The 21,921-nt window shown below is 44.0% G+C and overlaps 1 protein-coding gene across 1 annotated transcript in view; it reads left to right on the top strand.

Moving 5' to 3' along the window:
• LOC116939154 (transmembrane protein 132C-like) overlaps positions 1–21,921 on the top strand; it is a 98,549-nt gene that overhangs the window by 48,974 nt on the left and 27,654 nt on the right. The window contains exon 4 of the mRNA XM_032947215.2: positions 4,723–4,921. Coding sequence (XP_032803106.1) covers positions 4,723–4,921 — 199 coding nt within the window. The remainder of the gene's footprint in view (positions 1–4,722; positions 4,922–21,921) is intronic.

Below are 21,921 nucleotides of genomic sequence, written 5' to 3'. Positions count from 1 at the left end.
TAACAAAAAATACGAGATGAGTATTGGTCGCAGTAAAATTTTAATTCATATAAACGCTTTGATTCAATCGTTAATTTGGGGCAGAGTATATCTTAGATTATTATAGTGTCCTATAAACAAGTTTAATGGTACCCATTAAATGGTTGTGGGGATTTTTCAGAATCTAATAGATGATATTCAGGCACAGATGGTTTAACCTATGCCTCTGTAGTTTCGAGACAGCTGAGAATTAAAATGTGTTTCATCTTCATTTCCTCAAACAATCTGAACATGTTTTTTTTTCATGTACCGTCAAAACTTTTGTGGTTATGTGCAATAATTATAATCAAATCCTTTGCCATTATACAACACATTATAGCCAAATAAAGTAAAGCACCCACAATATAGGTTTTTTAGGTAAGATCGCGTACATATAAATGTGTTGTTAAACGCGCCACCACCCGACACAGCCAATTAGTAAGGTTTGTCACATAAACAGAACATGCGAATTCGTTACTTGTACAGCACACCGGTGTGAATATGACGTTTCGCCAGTAATTACAACTAGCTTCATCAGGTGACAGCCAAAAGCATATGCAAATAATATAAAGCACGTGCAAATTATAACCAAAAATATACAGATTAAATATATGTAAAAAATTACAAACCATTTGAAGTGTGTTTCCATTAGATTCAAGCTGTTTTCTAATTTCCATGATTGTCCATTAACGTTGCCTTTCATTTTCTTTTTTCCACAAAGAAATTTACCAAAATCACCGCATAATTAAAGGGGGAAATCTATGTATATATTTAGTTTTTAAAGCGGACTCTTGGGAAATGCTTCTTCTTCAGAACAGACACAGAGGGCAGAGGTTCACAGGCTTATAGCCGGTGGTCACACGTGACACTTGTGCCCTGCAGACACTGATACATTTTTTTTAAAAGTCGACATAACCTCTACGGTTTGCAAAATAAATAAATAAAAAGGCACCACACAAGGTTCAGAGGAAGGGAAGAGACGAGAAATAACACACCTCGTTTTTTCCACAATCCTCCAGGTCCATGAAGGGGAGGCCATGTTGAGAATGTTCACGGGCAATGTGTTCAGAGAGAGTCCAACGTTGCAGGACTGGTTACCCCCATTTATCACTGTCAATTTAAGTTGTTGCTGCGCCTATACATATTATTATCAAATCATCCAAAATGTGGACACTATGATTGATCACAGATGCAGACAACAACATATTGTCACACCTATTACCAAAGATTTAGCAATTATTGCTAATATAGGTAAGAATCATTTAAATCATTCTCTTGGTTACAAAGAAATGGTGAACAGTTTAGTGCATTTATATATTGTTGACCTGCTGAAGCAGAAGGAGTGGTGGCTATGGTGTAATGGATAGAACAATGACCTTGAAATCCAGGTATCTGGTTTGATTCATTCTCCCTGTGCAGCAGTTGATGCAATGGACACGTTTCCTAAATATGCCCCCACCCATTCAGCTAGCCCCAGCAGTCGCACATGTGTACACCACACATGTGTACACCACGCACCACAGTGTGGAGGAGTAGGCCAAATACCATATAGAGGGGCTCAGACCCTTATGCCAGCAGTGGTGTGAGCAAGCAGTTGCAGGGCTGCACATTTATTTTAAAGAACATAAATGCACCACCAACTATGTGCTCGGATGATGATCTGAGTTGACAGCTCCAAAGACCTCATCACAGTGGAGTCTTTGTGCGTTTATCTGCACTGCAACGTGACTTGGGAATGGACGTCAACAAGATCACGAGCATTGGCATATTTCAATATTAATGTGATTACTGATAGGCAGGCGTTAGATATACATAACCGAGGACATATCAAGGGAAGAAACATATTTCACAATATCTAAAGAATTGGAGAGCTGCATGTGAATGCATCGTCTTTAGTGGTGCCTTTATTAGGCAACTGACACAAACTTAAGCATTTAGTGTCCTTGGATGGCTTTGCATATTCCTGGGAAAATCAGCACAAATGGCAACCCGAGGTAAATGCTTTCTGACATAGTACTAATGACCATACGTTATGTCCATTATTTGTGCAGGGAAGTCTCACGAAGCACGAAGACTCGTTTTTCAGCAGGGATCTGGCTTTTTCAGGATTATTGAAATGTCATTGTAGGGGGGGATTTTGCTTTGCGTCTTTGTTGTATGTGTTTATGTTCACGTCATTAAAATGTTGCTGCCATTCAGTGGTGCATCCTGATGTTTGATTCATATGTAGACCACAACGTAAGAATAACATTCTCATTATTATTCACTCAAATTGAATTGCTTTATTGTTCCATCATGTGGGAATGCAGCATTACTCTTCCATTTTTTGCGGTAATCCCTCTTTAATTTAACATCATCATCTTTATTATGTATACCACACCTACATTACAGCGCATCTGAAGGTGCCAGGACAAGGGGACATTCGAGATATAATAACAAGATAATTACCTAGTAAAGAAGTGAGTGCAGACCAAATTGCATCCTGGACAAAAAAAAACAATATAGCATCCAGACAAGGTACACGGACAAACGAGAGTACAAAAATAATACACGTAATGAAACGAGCACTGAAGCTATTCTCTTTTACGGTTCACTTAATTTGAGGAAGTGGAAATAATGCCTTGAATTTAGTTTTTTATTGAATTGTTGTTGCCACATTTGTAATGTTTACGGTTAAGCTGCTGCTCAACTTTGGTGTCAAAACACTAAACACCCGGTCAATGATGATTAATTTTGTCTATGGTTCTTTTATATAAAAACTCTGTATCGCTAAAGTGTAATTAATTGCGTTAAATAAAAAAATAAGAGTGTATAACAGTTTTTGTGTGTGTAAGATATCGTTCAATAACGTTCAGTAGGTTTAACAAAAAAACTCAATAATTAATTATGTAAAAAAGTGGTCAGTAATAACATATGCATGAGCAAAAAAACATTCGAATTATACTGCTCTAATTCAAGACTTATCGTAATCCACAGTGGGAAATTTACCATTAGCTAATTCCTGAGAGTGTCGGTGTCCTCAACAAAGTAGTGTCTAAAGGAAGGTACATGGTGTGTTTAATAATTACCGCGCATTCCCCTATGGTTTCTTTTAAAATACCATTATAGTTTGCTAATTAGTTTGACAACACAGGGCTATAAACTGCTGTGCTCTGACATTGAACTGCTTTTAGAAATATTAAGTTTGTTAAGCCTGTTGAGAATGTCAATTATTTCTTATACTAATATAATTAAGTATTGCTTTTAAAAATATCTCTAAGAGTTTAAAGCTAAGGGAAATGGATGGGATTGATACATTTCTTTATGTTAAAATGTTGCACAGTGAGGTGTTATACAATATAATATTGGATTGTACCTTTTTAAGTATGGTGTTTTTTTATCACTTGCTTAATGTGCATGTTTAAAATAATACTGTTATTGGTATACAGAGCTGAAAGATATCCCGTTTGTCAATGGTATAGCTTTCAACAGATAAGAAGGCACATTGACTAAGCAGCAGGCTAATCTTATATACCTGTGTGTATTTTAGCATGTGAATGGTCAACACATTTGCCAAACGCTACATGATCGTTGACAGTTCCAGTAGTGTGTTACAGACATTTTTTTACATATATAAATGAAAGTCTGTCTGTCTCTCTGTTCTGAATACAAATCCACACCGCTAAAGCTATCGCCACCAAACTTGGCAGGGTTCTTTTTTAAAACCCCGCAGAATATCTTAGCTGCATGGCGAGCAGACATTTTACATGGGGGGGGGCGGAGCCCCCCAAATGGCATCCCACACGCGCCCAGTGACGTCACCAGCCCTACCCCAGCAAGCCCAAGCATCCTTTCGTTCCCCATGGTGGACACGTGACGTTACATTTATTGCAGGCCCCACGGTACAGCGAGATCTCAACAGTTGCTGTAACGCCACTGACCCCCTCCTTCTGAACAACAGCGATTGAGCCACTCTACGTTCGCAAAAAAAGATAGCTGCAAGTACCCGCTAGTGAGTGATACATATTGCGACCATCCAATGTAAGTGCCCGGAGGTGGCAGTGCAACCGCTGTGTTGAATTGATCTGTGTAGAAAACTGTTACGTCCACACACATTTCTCGGGTTCTCCTGGCTTTGGATTTTCCTCCCACGAGTCAAACACCTGTGCATGGAATTTTAGCCACACATATCAATGCAGGAGCCTCCTTAAAGACAGTTCAATGATTCAGTGAGGGTTTCCTGGATAAACAAAGTTGGAAATGAGGCAAATGTGCAGCCCTGCAATGTATTGCTTGCACAACTGCCGGTGGAAGGGCCCCCACTAGAAGGAGCCCCAGTGAGCCCCTCTAACTTGTATTTTGGCCTACTCTTCCATGTTGGCGTGACACCTTGGAAAATGGGGGAATACCCACACCATACCCCACCACATGCGAACGTCCGATTTCTTGTAGTGTACCGTTCTGTGGGGGGGGGGGGGGGGGGGGGCAGAAGGTGGACTGAGAAACCTGCCCATTGTTTTAACTTCGGCACCAGGAGATCGAACCGACGGACCTCAGGATTTCAAGTCCAGTGTGCTAACCTGAATAAAGTCTAGCATTATTCATATTGTTCCTGACTATTGTTCAATGCAACGTTAATATTTGAACGGCACAGCGCTGCTGTCAACCTCCCGTCATCAGACATGCCAGTGTCACTGCACGCCATTCTGTCCTGCCGATGCCCAGTGCCAGTGGAGAGACGGGCAGCGCGGAGATCCTACAGCTGGAGTTCGAGCTGGAGAACATCACCAGCCAGACGGTGACGCGGCGCATCCTGTGGCACGTGGCCTACGATGGGCAGAGCGCGCCTTCCGAGCATGATCGCATCACCAGTGAGCTGACTGTCAGCCAGCACGACATTGTGGGCTTGGTGGCGATAGCTCCGGTAAGAGGCATCTTCATTTTTTGTTGTTGTATAAACCATATCAGGAATAAAATGTCGCAGTCAATTATTTGTTCGCCTTTCTAAACTGGAATTAGTTAGCGCCGCTGACGCTGGCTATAAGCACAACCCTCTTCGGGCGCGAGGCCAATTGTGCTTGCATCAGAAGGAGTATGCTTGTATGCGAAGTAGCCCTTTGAAATTACCCCCCCACGAGTGTGCTGTCAAGGATCTGTTGTTTATACCAGAACTGTGCTTATATCAGGAGTTTTTATATTTATCTTCTGTAAAAATAGAGCATGGGAGACCTGAAGCCTCGTTATGCTCTGCCGCTCTCCACCCGTTCACCTCTTACATTTTCGGCACGATACTTGACGTGAGTTGGCCTAGCGTCTCCGAAAAGTCTTTGCCAGTTGCACACAATGATTTGTTTTCTCTCCAAACCTAGGTCAAATGTAATAGGTCTTACATCGCTCATCTTAAATACCATAGGTCTCCTGTTCCTTCAGGTCAATATGAGCCTGAACTGAACTCTGCGTGACAAAATACACTCCGGTCCTGTCACTAACCAGCTGACAGAATGACAGACAGTTGCAGTTCTTATATAAGGACTAATACGTTGAATGTCATTTTAATTGCCACTCGGCTGATTAAGTATTGCCAGATTAAGCAATTAAAAAATAAAAAATGAACTGAAGGAGTAGCACGGTTATCCGCATCCCTCTTCTGAACATGTATTTATTTTACCTCCGCCATGCTGTTATGTAATTTCATAGTAATTCAATGGGATAAAATAAATAAAGATAAAGATTCTGTACGTTGGAGGGGGGGGGGGCACTCTTCTTAGCCGTGGCCAGGAATTAAACTAAAATGCTATTTATTGTTATTTTACAAGGTAAGGCCCACTAAGCTTATAGCTCTTTTTCAGAAGCGACCTGGCCACAAACGATAACTCAACGAAGTGGCTTATCATCACGTGGAAATTTATAGCAGCCAAATGTTAAGGGGAAAACCGGAGGACCCGGTGAACAAACCACGTGACACGGGGAGAACATGCAAACTCCAAATATACAGCAGACATCAGGGTTGGGATCGAACCCACGGCCTCCTGTATACCAGGCAAGGCAGATAACATCTCACCACCAAGAGCTCAGGTCGCCAGGTTCGTAGTGCAGTGCACGAAGCACTGTACGTACTACCATTACAGGAGCTCCTGGCCTCGTCAATATAAAGCAAATACGTTGAAGGGAAAAAAATCAACTGAGCACTTTTTATTTAAAATATGTTGATAAGTCTCCCTTGTGCCGTCCGGAGAAAATGCTCGCGGGACAGAATGGCCAGTATTGATTGGCTTAACGCTGGCCAGTTTGATTGAATGCCGTGTGAGCATCCGCAATTTAATTTACAGCAAAAACACACAATAAACATGTCACGTATCCCAATTCACTGGCAAGCGAATGGTACATTTGCTGGAGATGTGATGCAGTTTAAAAACGCACGTGTAATTTTCCTACCAGAGCTTCCCACTTATGCAATATTAGTGTTTCCACAAGAGTAAATAAAGGACTTGTAAATTTGAAAGTATACGACGTCGCGTGTGCATGTATATTCACATATCTGCGACCTTCGTGTGAAATTGTTTCATAATAAATGGGATGCAATGATTTCAGACGTAGGTTTTTAATACGTATAATCGTCTCTGAATGATATCAAAGCTGGTATGTTTTTAGTCTGCTGACTGTGACTTTATCCAAAGACAATAAAGTACAAATTGCCCAGGACAGCGGAATCTAATTGCTCATAATCTAATTGACGATTACCATTTCAATGAACCATTAATACTTGTGTAGTGGGCTCAAACTAAATCGCAGACGTACTCTTTGAAGGCAACAATGTTTTAACACTATATAACCTATGGTGGTGACCACCAGGCTAACTACACTAGTCACACCGTAGCTAGCTACAACGGACCGGACCACAGCTTGGGTCCAGGTCCACGTGTTGGAGGCTCTTCTGGACGTAGAACGTAGGTTTCTTCAGGATAACAACAACTGCCGGTCCCACTGGGGGACCCGGCATATATCCTCCGTGGCGGGGCTCGCTCCGCCCCTAGCCACGCCCACCTTCTTGAATCCTCGAGGAGGATCTCGACCTGGTCACGTGATCACCCCTAGCCCCTCTTTTGGGGGTTCCCGTGGAGCCACAACCGGTCACGTGTCCTCCGGGGTCAACCAGAGTGCCAACCCCATTCCGTGCCTGGGACTCTCGCCCTCTGTCCTGTAGGGACTGACACTGCACGCAGAGCGTGGTGCCATCGGTCACTGTAAGTCAGTGCTTTTTTCCGGTACTGCATCCACATTCAAGTGGTGTCAGCGATGCCGATACATCGCGCGCCGTGCCTCTCCCAGGCCGGCTTCACACAGTGGCATCCAACGATGTCACTACGTCTGCAAGAAAAAATAATTTCCACTAAATGACATTTCATAAAATAATGGAGAGTGTACAGCTCCTTAACAAATCCACCATTGTATGAAGGCCTCCCGATGCCATGTCAGTCATGGGAGTTGTTTGCGAGTTGGTGAAGGGGGTGTGGAGAGGAGGGGGGTGATGGGGGGGGCAGAATTGATTCACACACTACAGCCGTGGCTGAGAATCGAACCCGGGTCACCGGGTCGAGAGTGGGGTGCACTAACCACTCCTCGCCAAAATGAATTGCCAATTGAAAATAATATTTCAGAAAAAATAAATGCGGTGCAAGAGCGAGGAACTAATCAGGTTCAGTTTAAATTCATTAAAGAAAAAAATTGCCTTGCATTTGATTGGAATGTAATGTGTCAATGTAATGTGTGCAGGAAAGAATTCGGTGTGAAAATTAAATTGCATGGTGCATATTACCAAACTATATCCTATTGGCGTACTGTATTTCACTATTAAAATGCTAATAATGCAGGTAAATTTGGTGTTGATGAAAATAGGATGGCAAGAGCTGTGAGCGCTCACATGTCACATTAAAGCACAATAGCAGGTAAACAGTTAATGTGGGATATCAATGGGTAATCAATATATAAACACATTTATATATTTACACTGATCTAACCCAAAAAAACCCTCTATTTTATGGATGATATTGGTCGCGAAAGCCTACGTGTTGAACTAATAGAAAAAATGTTCTCCGATATCAATCCAATAATATTTGCAATCCCCTCCCAAAAAAGCAACCCCAAAGCAGGCAAAAAAAAATTGGGTGAATGTTGCAACTCCATTCCGAAGGGATTAGCATATGGACTAATCTTTTATCTGATTGAAGATTGTATGAGACAAATTGATTATGATAAATGAATTTAATAAATTAGCATACACTACAGTTTTAATGATTCACTGTTCCTCCCGCAACCGTTCGATGAAGTGCCGCGATTCATGAACACAATTCAGTTAAATATATTTTTTAATAATTATGATTCTGAATGGACTGGCCTCCAGAGGACGCGGGGGACATTTGAACCCATTACATACAACTTATATGCACTGACTAATTATAGATTCTTACACACATACACAATGTGTACATGAGCTTAAATAATCTATCTTAATGGTTGAATACATGGTTACACCCTAAGCATAGGTAAAGGTGCAGCCCTGCAATTGCTTGCTCACACAAGAGCCTCCACTTGAAGGAGATCTAGAGAGCCCCTCTAGATGGGTATTTCGCCTACTCTTCCACGCTGGTCAGATATCTTCGAAGGCGGTTGAAGTACCCACACTATACTCCACTACTAATTACGTGGTGAGTAATTTTGTATATATATAAAACAGTACGTCGTGGGGAGGGGGTAAAAACTAAAAAGTGTGTGTGCAGTGAATGTTAAGTCAACACAAATAATCCCCATACCCCGCCACAGCCTGGATGAACTGAAGATGGAAATGACCCATGAAGTAAGGGACAGACAGCCAGAGGGATTGAGTTGTGTGTCTCTGAACATTTGCTGATGTGTAAGGTTGTGTGTGGATGTCAGAGGTGCCCAATTGCGGCAATTACTCTGACTGCGACATAACATTTCAGGCTGCTGCACAGATATGCGTTTATCCGTTTCAACAGAAACAGGTGGTGGCAAGGGAGTTGTAGATTATCGAATTTTTGGAATGTCTATGTATATAAAAGGGACATTTGTGAATATGTGTGTCTGTTAGAAATGTTTAGCATACTTCCCGACATGCAACCAACTTGAAATTTGGCATGTGGGTAGTTTCCAGACTGTACACAATGCGAAACATCTAAAAATAGACTTTTGTATTTTTTTTTTGGGGGGGGGGGGGGCGCAATAATGGATATATTTTGCACGGCATTTGAGCGGTGACGTCACATATGTGATGTCACCCGCATGCAGCAGCGTTACGCAGTGTGACTGCTGACGTCACACATCCCCCCCACCCTCCGCGTAGGCCGTGTATCTCGCACAAATGCGCGGCGGGGGAGGAATAATGGATATAATAGACTCCGACTAAACTATTAATTTCCGTGCGAAGAACGGGTACACCTGCTAGTGTAAATACATGGTTAAAATGTCCACACCGCTACGATTACCATGCACACGATTTCAAGAGTCTCACTAATTATATTCACAATAGTAGTCATTGTGATTATACCTATATTGATACGTCAATCATTTGTATGCATTCTTCCTTTAAAAAAAAGCATTTATGTGCGTGTGTATGTATGTTTGTTTTCTCACTTGACTTTTGTCCACATTGTAACAATTTGCCCACAAGGGACAACACGGATTCCAATTCAGCGGAGGATCTAAAGCAGGTCAACCAAAATGAGAACGCTATTGCGCGCCACCTTCACGTGAATTGGTGTGCGTTTTAACCGCGCCATTGTTCGGTTATAGACCACGCCGCCGTGCCATCCCTGACTGCTCCCTTTTCCGTGGCCGAGAGGAGCCTCTGCGTGCTTTCTTGACCCTGAGAACTCCAGGTGGGGTCACTGAAGCCGGACAGGTCCATGGGCAGATGCTAGACAAATATCAGCGGCCCCTGGGATAACCAGACTCGTTAGCTTGTTTCAACAACTTGTTGTGGAGAAGGTTATTGCGAAAAGAAACCCTGCGGCCAGTGCAAGCCCTTCCGGTCATCTCGTCCCTGCCCTGCCACTGGAAGCTGTTTGTTTGACCAAGAGGGTGTGCGACCGCTCGTTCACTTTAAGCAAATTATTGCGCGGCCTTCGACAATCTCGCAATCCCCGCGGCGACAGAGAACCGGCGAGAGTGACAGGTGATGGATACCGCTGGGAGCCATGGCCGTGGACCTGCGCATTGGGAAGATCGAGACTTTGGTCAGCCCTGCGTTGACCTGGGATGGCACCGCAGTTCGGTGGCACCTGCACTCGGCTGCCCTATTTAGCGACAGCACATCCGAACTCAGTGTGAGGAGGGGGCTGAATAACCTGATCCAATCGACATCTCGTGAAGAGAAACGGATTCTTCTGAAGGGATTTCAGTGCCCGCGTCAGCTGTTAAGATGTTACGTGGCACGGCGTGTTTGGCGAGCCCGGCAATGGCACGGTGAACAGCGATTGTTTCCAGCAGGCAACTGACCACAGCAAATGGCACGGTGCCGTCAAAGTGGGTGTGCGAGATTCAGGAAGAAATCGCGTTGTGCGTTCAAGAGATGCATTACCAATGAACGAAAATGGCATTTGTCCGATATCAGTCCGACCAGGCGAATGGCTGTGTGTATCTAACACGACCGGCACCGTCTCTCCAGTATTGATCTGCGTGGCCAAATGAAGACCCAGCAGAGCAACTGATAGGTGTCGACGTCATCCTCAAACCGGAGGGACAGGAGATGAAGCAGAAAGCATAACAGCACTTTTTTTATTTCATTTGAAGTAGCGGTGGAACGATACATCAATCCATCTGTTAATATCCATTATTAAACTCATGGTAAATGCATACCAACACGTGTGTCCGAATGGATGTGTAAATAATACATGTCAAGTTCAAGGTACGATCATGGCCAAAGCTGCTGCTGACCCAACCACAACTCACTAACTTAGCTATGCTATTCTAAGCTATTTTTTTTATCTTACCAATTAAGGCCAGTGAGCTATATAGCTCTTATTCAGAAGCAACCTGGCCACAAATGAAAGCTTAACGAAGTGACTTATCAAGTGGAAGTTCATAATAGCCAAATACTCTAGACATACGTTTCTTATACTGGTAGGAACCTTCTGGTTACACCAGCCCACAGGGGATTATTGTGTCTGTCCGTCGTGCAACCAAAAATGGGAGGGGTGGGCCTGGGTGGAGAGGGGAGGGTGGGGAGGGGCTGGGTGGGGAGGGTGGGGAGGGGCTGGGTGGGGAGGGTGGGGAGGGGCTGGGTGGGAGGGGTGGGGCTGGGTGGGGAGGGGCTGGTCACCCCGTGGTGCCCTTATAAAACTCAACGTTTAACCTACTATCGCCGGCTTGTGCCCGCCCTCACAGTCGGGCATATTTGCGGAATACACCACGTGGTGCCGCCGTTGACCCTGGCCATTGACCGAACAACCCAACGTTCCTACCAGCTCCCGCCGCAGGAATGTGTTTGCGGAGGGTAAACCCGGAGGACCTGGGAAAAAAAATCCACGCGATCACGGGGAGAGAAACACGCAAACTCCAAGTATACAGCAGGCGTCAGGGTCGGGATCGAATCCATGACCTCCTGCATAACAGGCGAGGGAGTTAACACCTCGCCACCGTGGCGCCCCTACCCTCTATCAGAGTCCACAGCTGCTGCACAGTAAACATGGGGCCTCCAAGATCTACTGTCCCCTTGGATGCTGGGCTCATGGAGACTATTCCAGTATCTGACTCGGAAATCGGCTGTCTCTCATTCTGCGCATGTCCCACCCACCCGCCCAGTGCAGCCATGTTTTTGCCTCATCGTCAGTGCCGGATGAAGCTAGTGCAGGGCCTGTAGCATGTGTTATAAAGGGGCCATACATATAAACAAAAACACGTAAATATTAAAACACAAATGTTTAACTTGCATAGTAAAGTAATTGTATGTTTTTCATTTGCTATACAGCCAGATAATACGACAAATCGCTAACCTTAAACACCCAGTCGTTCATAAAAGTTGAAGGCAGTATAGTACTATAGTAATAGAGCAAGTGCAGAAGCACTGAACCGGAATTGATAGCTTGAAAGCATTTAGCGCGGGACCCTTGGAAATGCGGGGCCCGTAGCTACTACATATGTAGTAGCTACTACATATGTAGTAGCTACTACTGTAGCTACTACTGTAGTAGCTACTACTACACATGTAGCTACTACTACACATGTAGCTACTACTACACATGTAGCTACTACATACGTAGCTACTACTACATATGTAGCTACTACTACATATGTAGTAGCTACTACTACACATGTAGCTACTACTACATATGTAGCTACTACTACATATGTAGCTACTACTACACGTGTAGTAGTACACGTGTAGCTACTACTACACGTGTAGTAGTAGCTACTACTACATATGTAGTAGCTACTACTACATATGTAGCTACTACTACATATGTAGTAGCTACTACTACACATGTAGCTACTACTACACATGTAGCTACTCCATATGTAGTAGCTACTACTACACGTGTAGCTACTACTACATATGTAGTAGCTACTACTACGTATGTAGTAGCTACTACTACATATGTATGTAGCTACTACTACATATGTAGTAGTAGCTACTACTACATATGTAGTAGCTACTACTACACATGTAGCTACTACTACATATGTAGCTACTACTACACGTGTAGCTACTACTACACATGTAGCTACTACATATGTAGTAGTAGCTACTACTACATATGTAGCTACTACTACATATGTAGTAGTAGCTACTACTACACGTGTAGCTACTACTACATATGTAGTAGCTACTACTACACATGTAGCTACTACTACACATGTAGCTACTACATATGTAGTAGTAGCTACTACTACATATGTAGTAGCTACTACTACATATGTAGCTACTACTACATATGTAGTAGCTACTACTACACATGTAGCTACTACTACACATGTAGCTACTCCATATGTAGTAGCTACTACTACACGTGTAGCTACTACTACATATGTAGTAGCTACTACTACGTATGTAGTAGCTACTACTACATATGTATGTAGCTACTACTACATATGTAGTAGTAGCTACTACTACATATGTAGTAGCTACTACTACACATGTAGCTACTACTACATATGTAGCTACTACTACACGTGTAGCTACTACTACACACGTAGCTACTACATATGTAGTAGTAGCTACTACTACATATGTAGCTACTACTACATATGTAGTAGTAGCTACTACTACACGTGTAGCTACTACTACATATGTAGTAGCTACTACTACACATGTAGCTACTACTACACATGTAGCTACTACATATGTAGTAGTAGCTACTACTACATATGTAGCTACTACTACATATGTAGTAGCTACTACTACACGTGTAGCTACTTGTGCTACTAGGAGAATTCGGCACTGCTCATCCTGTCTCCACCACTTACCTGCCGTGTTCTCTTCTGGACTTCTGCAATACCTTTTCCGCCTTGCCATCGTCTGTAGAGACACTTGTGTTCAAACATCAACAACGTGCTTTCGAGCTCATTAGTTCAGGTCTAATCATCTGATCCATACGGCAGTAAAAACAGTGCTCCTGCCTCAAATACTGTTTTCATTTCACTCAGACTGAGACATAAGTCTGACTGAATAATATGTGTACCTGGTATGTAATACAAAACAAGACAATTTCTAAAATGCGTATACACAGTGGGAATATTTATTTTGTAGGGAGAGTCAGCCATAGGCAGAGGAACAAAGAAAGCCTTGATCCTGGGCAGGGAGTCGACAGCATAGACCTCTGGCAGATTCCAGACTATGGGCACAGCAAACGGGAATGAGCACCCTCCCCCCACCCCCACGAATAGAAGTTCGGCTGGGAGCTTCGACAAAAAAGTATTGCTTACTGGGGCAGAGAGCGCATGGAGGAGGGTAGAGTGAGATTAGAAGGGATATGGATTAATGTTGAAGACACATTGAGTCTGATCTTGAAATCGATGCACCATTGCATTGGGAGCTGATGCGGGGATGTGGGTCTTGTTTACGGGTGCGCGTGAGGAGTCTGGCAATGGAACGTTGGATCATCGAGAGCGTGGAGATGAGGGATTTGGGGAGGCCGTCGGCGTAGAGAGGAGAGTTGCAGTGGTCGTTTCACTCAAGGTGCGACCATTTCACCGCAATGTTATACAGGCAAGGTTCGCATTCAAATTGTGGCAATGAAACATGAGAACCATAATATACAGGATGCATCGCATTGTATATTGTAGTTCAAAACTACTCAAGTAATGTTAGTAAACAGGAAAACAATGAGCCCTTCTGTTTCCTTTTACACAATACCTGTCACGTGTTTGTGTGTGAGCACGTTTGCATGTGCGGAGCGGAGGTGCAGCGACTGGTACTCTGTGCTACGAACCCAGCGATCCGAGTTTGATTCCCACTCATGGTCAACGCCAGTGACAATTATCTCAGCTAATCCTGGACCTCCCCTAGGTCGACTCAGCCTCAAACGAGTATCAGGTGCAGTGTGTGAATATCGCCACTTGGGAGACAAAGGCGGCAGAGGCATAGTGCTGGCCATCCACCCTCTCGTGTGCCGTGCCGACCTTCATAGGTGCTCGTTAACAGCACTTGCCCCAACAGTCTGTTGAGGATATACGGGGGATATTTGTCTTTGCACATGTACACATGCAGTTAACAGCCTTGTTATTTTCGAAATGCCAAAGGAGATTGATTAGTGGCCGACATGTCGCTTATCTCGCATGGCTTCTTCTCCTGACACAAACAGACTTTGATTCACTTCCAGACTGCCAGCACAACACACTTAAGGGTGCTTTAGAATTAAGGACATGCTTTGTCAAACCATGTACTGCCCAGTGCTTAAAGTAACATGTGTCTATAAATATTCAGGGATATTGGTATGCATCAGAGTCGGTAGATATATTTAAATCTGCTTTGAAAACCCATCTCTTTAAGGTGGCCTTCCCCCCTTAGTTTGGTCGCTTGCCCCTGGTTCTGTTTTTGTTTCCTGCTTTCCATGCATCGCGCGTTGAGATCCTAGGATGGATTGCGCTTTATAAATTTGAATGATTATTATTACATAATATCAAAGCAGTGGCACAGTGAGGCAGCAGCGCACTCCACTATGAACCCAGCGACCTAAGTTTGACTCCAGGTCCCGGTTAACATCGGTGACGAGAGACGTCGGAAATAGAGCCGGGACACCCCCCGTTCACCAACCTGCCACTGACTGAGATGGTAAAGTATCGTCAAACAACCCCAATCAACTGACACGGCATGGAGAGGTCTTCATCTAGCAGTGGATTGACAGTTGTGTGTATATTATTAATATCAAGGCCTACAAGACCAGTCATGGGATATTAAGCAAGTTAATTACATGTGAAATTCCACAAGCCACTTGGCGAGTTATATATATTTTAAGGGTCGACCTTGCCCAAGGCCTTTTCACAACTTAACATGTTACGTAATTTTCTTATATACAATTATACGTTGACTAGGGCAAACATGTAAGAAGAAAAGTATACGGTTTATTTCATGTTAGATTTTCATATGAGCAGTCAATGGATACGAGAGGTAATTTTTCACTTCATTGAGCCCACAGAAAAATCATGAAGTCTCACAGAAAAAAACACACTTTATCGTTGCTCACACGTTGGCTGTGAAGTGACTAAGTTGTGTCCCAATAAGTCCAATAATGAATGATCAAGTGCCTCTTTCATTTAATATACAGCCGTGTCATGTCGCTCATTCATGCAAAAGTGCGTGGGCTTACTGCTTCAAGATAAAATTCACGAACTTGGATTGAATTTGAAAGCATTAGCCAGGCATTACAATGCACAGTGACTGTTCACGCAAAGCAACGTATATTATATCATCATTAGACCTCCTTTGCCAGTACCAAAATGTAATAATAGGGTTTTTCCCCTTTTTTCTGGCAACAAATCTGAAACCTTTTTACAAGGATTCATGTCTGCATTAACCACAATACCTGCAGTCAAAATGCAAACAAAAACATCCTATGATAATATATGCGTTGTTCTTGAAACTGATTGGTCCACACCAAGTTTCAAGGACAATGCATGTAGTATCATAGTATGTTTTTTGTTTGCATTTTGACTGCAGGTATTGTGGTTAATGCAGACATGAATCCTCGTAAAAGGTTTCAGTTTTGTTGCCAGAAAAAAGGGGAAACCCCTATTATTAACGTATATTATGCCACGTCCTCTAAAATATGAATATTAGCAAATTTCTGCTTCAGTGAACTAATTGGTGTGTACTATGTGCTATATTGCCTGCTATTGATGTGCTGCGGTGGCGATATGGTAACTACCTTGCCTGGTATACAGGAAGTCGTGGGTTCGATCACGAGCCCAAACCTGACGCCTGTATATTTGGAGTTTACATTTTCTCCCCGCGGTCGCATGGATTTTTCTCTGGGTCCTTCGATTTTTCCCTCCACATTTAGAGACATGCGTTTAGAGTTTTTTGGCTGCTATGCATTGCCACCTGATAAGCCACTACGTTGAGCTATTATTTGCGGCCAGGTGACTTCTGAAAAAGCGCCGTGTAGCTCAGTGGGCCTTGCCTGGTATAATGATAAATAGTTTACAGTTTTTAGTTTCAAGACAGAAGGTTCAGAAACATGGTCATTCATGAACAAAGTATTGAACCAGAACTGAAAAGTGCACAAAGAATGGAGAGTGAAAAATGCATTCTTGGGATTAGACCGAGAAACGGAACGAGAATGCATGCCGAAGAGACACGCGCAGGTTAATGAAATCGTTAAAACCGTGAATACAACCACGTGGGCCTGGGCAGGGCACGTCACAGCTAGAAGGATTGCTGGCCGATGTTCAAGAATAATAATCGAGGGCCAACCAAGGAACAGAATGCGTCCGAGGAAAATGTCCACCGAGGGAGATAGAGTGATGAAATCAGTTTGCTGGGTAAAAAAAAAACAAATATATTGTTTTCCTCTCAAGGGGTGGTATTAATATAATTACAGTATCATCTTGCTTTACTTAACTTGTTTTTGCATCACATGCGCGTGTAGATTTTCCAGCAACGAATGTGGAGCTCGTTTGCCGCACAAACGTGCAAAGCTGGCAGAGGCTAACATTGGCAGATAACTGCATTTTTTTGTGCATTTGCAGTACAATACTGTATTTTAATATGAATGTCGTTATCACGTGATAACACCACATACAGAAAAAATATATATCCCTTATTTATGTAAATACATTTTTTTTAACATTGCATCTCAATACCAAGATAAAAAATATGTCAAGATACTGATGGGAAATTATATAGACATGAACGTCAGATAGATACAAAAGTAATAAAAAGTAAAATAAAAACATCAACTGGGCAGATTGAGCAATGGTGATATTCGTGATGCACACCAGCCATCTCAATCAAGCAGCCTAACGACACGAATTTGTGAACCTCCGTTTTCTATCCGCATAGCATACATTTATCAAAGCTGTGCCCTTTCTATTGATGTGCTGAGTCACGGCTAGAATTGTAATGGACTGGCAGCCAAGTAATATGACTCATCCAAGAACGTGTCCACTGAGGAGATGGAGCGATCAAATCGGCCCTCGTGCAGGTATTGGGTGGATTGTCTTACTATGCAGAACTGTACCACGAGAATGATGGCAATAATGTGGGAAGGCCTTCATCCAGCAGTGGATTGATCACAGCTAATGATGATTCACAGGAGCATGTTCAGAGTGGATTGCCACTGTGGTTCCCCATCAAATTAGCGTTCTACCACTCCCCCAGTGCCACTGATCTAAACCGTTCAGTGAGAACTAGTATTCCTTAGTAGAGCTAGTTTTGGGTTAGATCGCGTAAATATAAATGTGTTGTTAAATCCGCCACCACCCGACACAGCCACTTAGTAAGGTTCGTCACCTAAACAAAATATGCTCATTGGCTGCGTCAAGTGGTGGTGGGTTTAACGACACATTTATAATTTCGTGATCTACCTTAAACACCTCTATTATCGATAGCATTGGTCGCGAGAGCCCACGTGTTAAACGGGTGCTCCTACTTGCGGAATAAAGATGCGTTTAATAATAGGGTTTTTCCCCCTTTTTTGGCAACATAGTATGTTTTTTGTTTGCATTTGACTGCAGGTATTGTGGTTAATGCAGTTTTGTTGCCAGAAAAAAGGGGAAAAACCCTATTATTATATTTTGGTACTGGCAAAAGAGGCCTAATGATGATAAAGATGCGTTTGTTAGACTGATACACTTAAACCTGCATTCGAACTTAAGTCCTTAAAGCTCCCGGCTAAGTGCTCTGACCTCTGAGCCACCTGGTCACCGCCTCCATTGGTGTTGAATGTGCAACTGCACTCGTTTCTTGGGTCATTGCAAATTCTGAGTGCTTCCAATCATTACCTCGTACCTCATGGTTGTTTAAGAGTTTTCTCATACATGTATTAATGGTTAAACTCCTGAGTCTTGGTTACATTTTGCTTTTGCTTATTTACATCATTGCTCATGTTTATGCATAACGCTTTCTGTTTTGACACATTATTCTACGTATAATATTACTTTGATATTTTATTCCAACAGTTGTTGTATTGTAATGTTTTTCACTTGCTGTATCTAATTTTCATGTTTCGTTTATCACTTGAAAAATCTCAATGGGCCCGATAGACTCTCGACTTGGGTTATGATTATTTTGTGCATGCGCTTAACAGCAGACAACATTTGCATTTGTCGCAAGCCAGCATAATAAATGGCATTCCTCTTATCAAGTTGATATTTATTTAATTATAATATGCAAGCATTGCACACCTGGATGCCATTTCGCCTACAATTGCCATCAATATAATTTGGTGCACCTGCAATTCACTATTCATAATTGCAGTTTACGTTTGTTTACTGCTCTAGCTGAGAAATGTTCATTTAAAAGAGTGTAAGTACGTATGTTGAACTTCTTTCACACCGTACCTAGCCAACAGTGCTTATCGGAGGTGTCAAGAGTGACAAAACAATTGTTTGTATGCTCGACTAGCAATCATTATTTTGTATCATCCTTATATGAGTACAGTATTTTTGTGGATTTAAACATGATCCACTATTCCATTATTCTTGTTTTCATAGAAAAATCTCACGGTAGCATCTGTGTAGACAAATCCACCCTGGACTAGGCCTCAACATTAACATTCTCATCACCGAGGTGTGGCGTATGAAACAATAGCACAGGACAAGGAGTTGTGGGGGCCGACGTCCACCCCACCGCCCTCGATAGGCAGGTGGAGCTCGACGTCCGCCCCTTACGCTCCCTCCTCCATTGTGTCGATGGGCTCCCGCCGGGCTCCCGCCGACCGGGTGACTGGGGGGCCCCACCCCCCGTGCTAGCGCCCTCTCCGAGGGACATAGCCGTACTGCTGGCTCACCGCCGCACGGAGTTAACCTCCCGCATCCGCGCACGCCGCAGCCAACGCTAAGGCAGCACGCTAGCGCCCACACCTTCGAGCGAATTACCTCGACGAGCGCCCGTGCACACCGCAGCTATCGTTAGCGCAGGGGCGCCGCGACCACGCTCGCACCTGCGGGCAATTATCTCCTAATGTGCGCGAACACCGCAGCTAACGCTGACACAGCACACAGCGGCACATTTGCGCCCAAGCCGGCGAGCGATTTCCTCAACGTGCGCTCGTGCCGCGGCTCCGCGTTCACCCTCGCAGCGCGTTCCCCGCCCCCACCCACCCCGCAGCCGCTCCACACATAAATCATAGACACCACACCGATGCTCTCTGCTAACTTTTATTCGCGGTGCAAACGCCGCGCTGCCCGGAGGGAATATTCTGCAAACAGAGCCTAGCCTACTGCTACCCAAGTCCCCAAATACTCACACGCCCATCACGTACCTCGCGGCTGTGCTCACGGCGTCGCACGGATGCTGCGAGAGTCGGAGGGACGAAGGTGAAGGAGAACTTTACCTATCGCTGCCTCGCAGCGGCACTCGCTGGTGTCGCGCGGATGCTGCGAGCGGCTCCAGAAGGCAGGACGGCAGGGAGTCGGTCTCGACGGCCAAGAGGTTGAAGACAACATCTCCTTTGAACGGTTCCAGGCTCACCTTTTTATGCCCCCTGACTTCAAAAATCTAGGGTTACGTTATCCCGCGCTGCCAATTGTGCACATACCTATGATTCTCGCTCGTTTTCCTTCCCTTACATGGCGCATTGCGACGATTACTTCTGCGACCTATTGTCTATCCACCCGTACTCATTAATTTCTGACTCATCCTGTTTAATCTGGGAGGACGTCCGGCTAGCGAATACACACCCTGCTAGTGTGTGTTCGGTCTGGGGCCGGGGGAGGTCATGGCGCTGCAATCCCCTGACCTCATGGTCTGCTCTGTTCACTTCACATTTCACCCCAGCCCCCCTCCCTGATTGTACGGGCGCATTTGTGCGGCCATACAATTTTAAGTCAATCGCAATGTCGCTTGTCCTGCGAGGGTCGGCCAATCTCCTGGCACCGGGAAACCGCGGGATTTTCCTTCTAGGGACCCTTCGGATGAAAACCCGTTGTGCCAGGCAATCCCCCGCCAGGACACTAAGTGTGTGCGTTGCCGGTGTGTGCTCAGTGTGGGGGCCAGGGGGGCGTCGCGGCGCTTGCAGAGTTGCTCCTAGGCAGTGGCACCACAGAGTCATTAATGAAATAAGGAATATGCAAAAATAACCACTAGACTTTTAAGCAATTCCAGTTATCGGAAAGTCATTGAACCCCATGTGACAAAAAAAATAGTGTGGTAGCTAAGAAACCACCTTCTCATCAGTACAGAATGTATTATGGTATTCATGAAAATAGCCTCAGGGATTAAAAATGTTAAACAGTTCCACGTAGGATCCGATTTCATTACTACAATGCTCATGCTTTTCACATTGACCTTTGAAAAAGTGAAGGTGCAGCCCTGAATTTGCTTCATCCAATCACTGCTGGCGGAAGGGCTTCTACAAGTGGGAGCGGTAGAGAGCCCGCGAATGGGTATATTTGAGGTAATTTTTATTTTACCAGGTAAGGCTCAATGAGCTACAGAGATTTTTCAGAAGCGACCTGGCCACAAACGATTGCGGCTCATCACGTGGAAATGTATCGCAGCCAAGTACTCTAAAAACAGGTTTCCATATGCGGAGGAAAAAAACCCGGATAACCCGGAGAAAAATCCACATGACCACGGGGAGAATATGCAAACTCCAAATATACAGGCGTCAGGGTCGTGTTCGAACCCACGATCTCTTGCATACCGGGCGAGGGGGTTAACATCTCACCACCGCAGCGCCCCATATTCTATCCACACTCGTCAGATTTCTTGGAAGAGGTGGGAATACACAGTGCACGCGGTACCTGCCGTTCAACCAGCTGTGGTATATCCATTGATACCGTTGGGTGGACATAGGCAGGACTTATTTTTTAATGAAACTTGCCCCGTTGTTTCCACTGAGGCGCTAGGAGATTACATTGATGTGGTGACCTCCGGATTACGGTCCAGTGCACAAACCATTATACCAGAGCAGAATCTTTTTTTCAAGTATCTATGACTCCTTTTCTACTGATGCACACATAGCACAGCATATGTTGTACATGCGATAATGCTCGATGATTTTTTTGTCAAATGGTTGACAGCTACCACGACATTCAGCGATCATCGTGATACAGTCATTTTAACTTTTTAGCTGCTTATATTATTTTCGAAGCATTTTTTACACTGTTTTTAAACTATTTTTACCGGAGGTCGAACAGAAAAATCCACGCTACCACGGGGATAAAATGCAAACTCCAAATATACAGGTGTCACGGTCGGGATCCAACCCACGACCCTCTGCATACCAAGCGAGGTAGTTAACA

The sequence above is a fragment of the Petromyzon marinus genome, chromosome 5, assembly GCF_048934315.1.
Source record: "Petromyzon marinus isolate PM22_M1 ecotype Great Lakes invasive population chromosome 5, UKy_Petmar_22M1.pri1.0, whole genome shotgun sequence".
NCBI classification, from domain to species: Eukaryota; Metazoa; Chordata; class Hyperoartia; order Petromyzontiformes; family Petromyzontidae; genus Petromyzon; species Petromyzon marinus.
The sequence above is the reverse complement of the archived record's forward strand: the minus strand, read 5'-3'. Positions and strand labels throughout refer to the sequence as shown.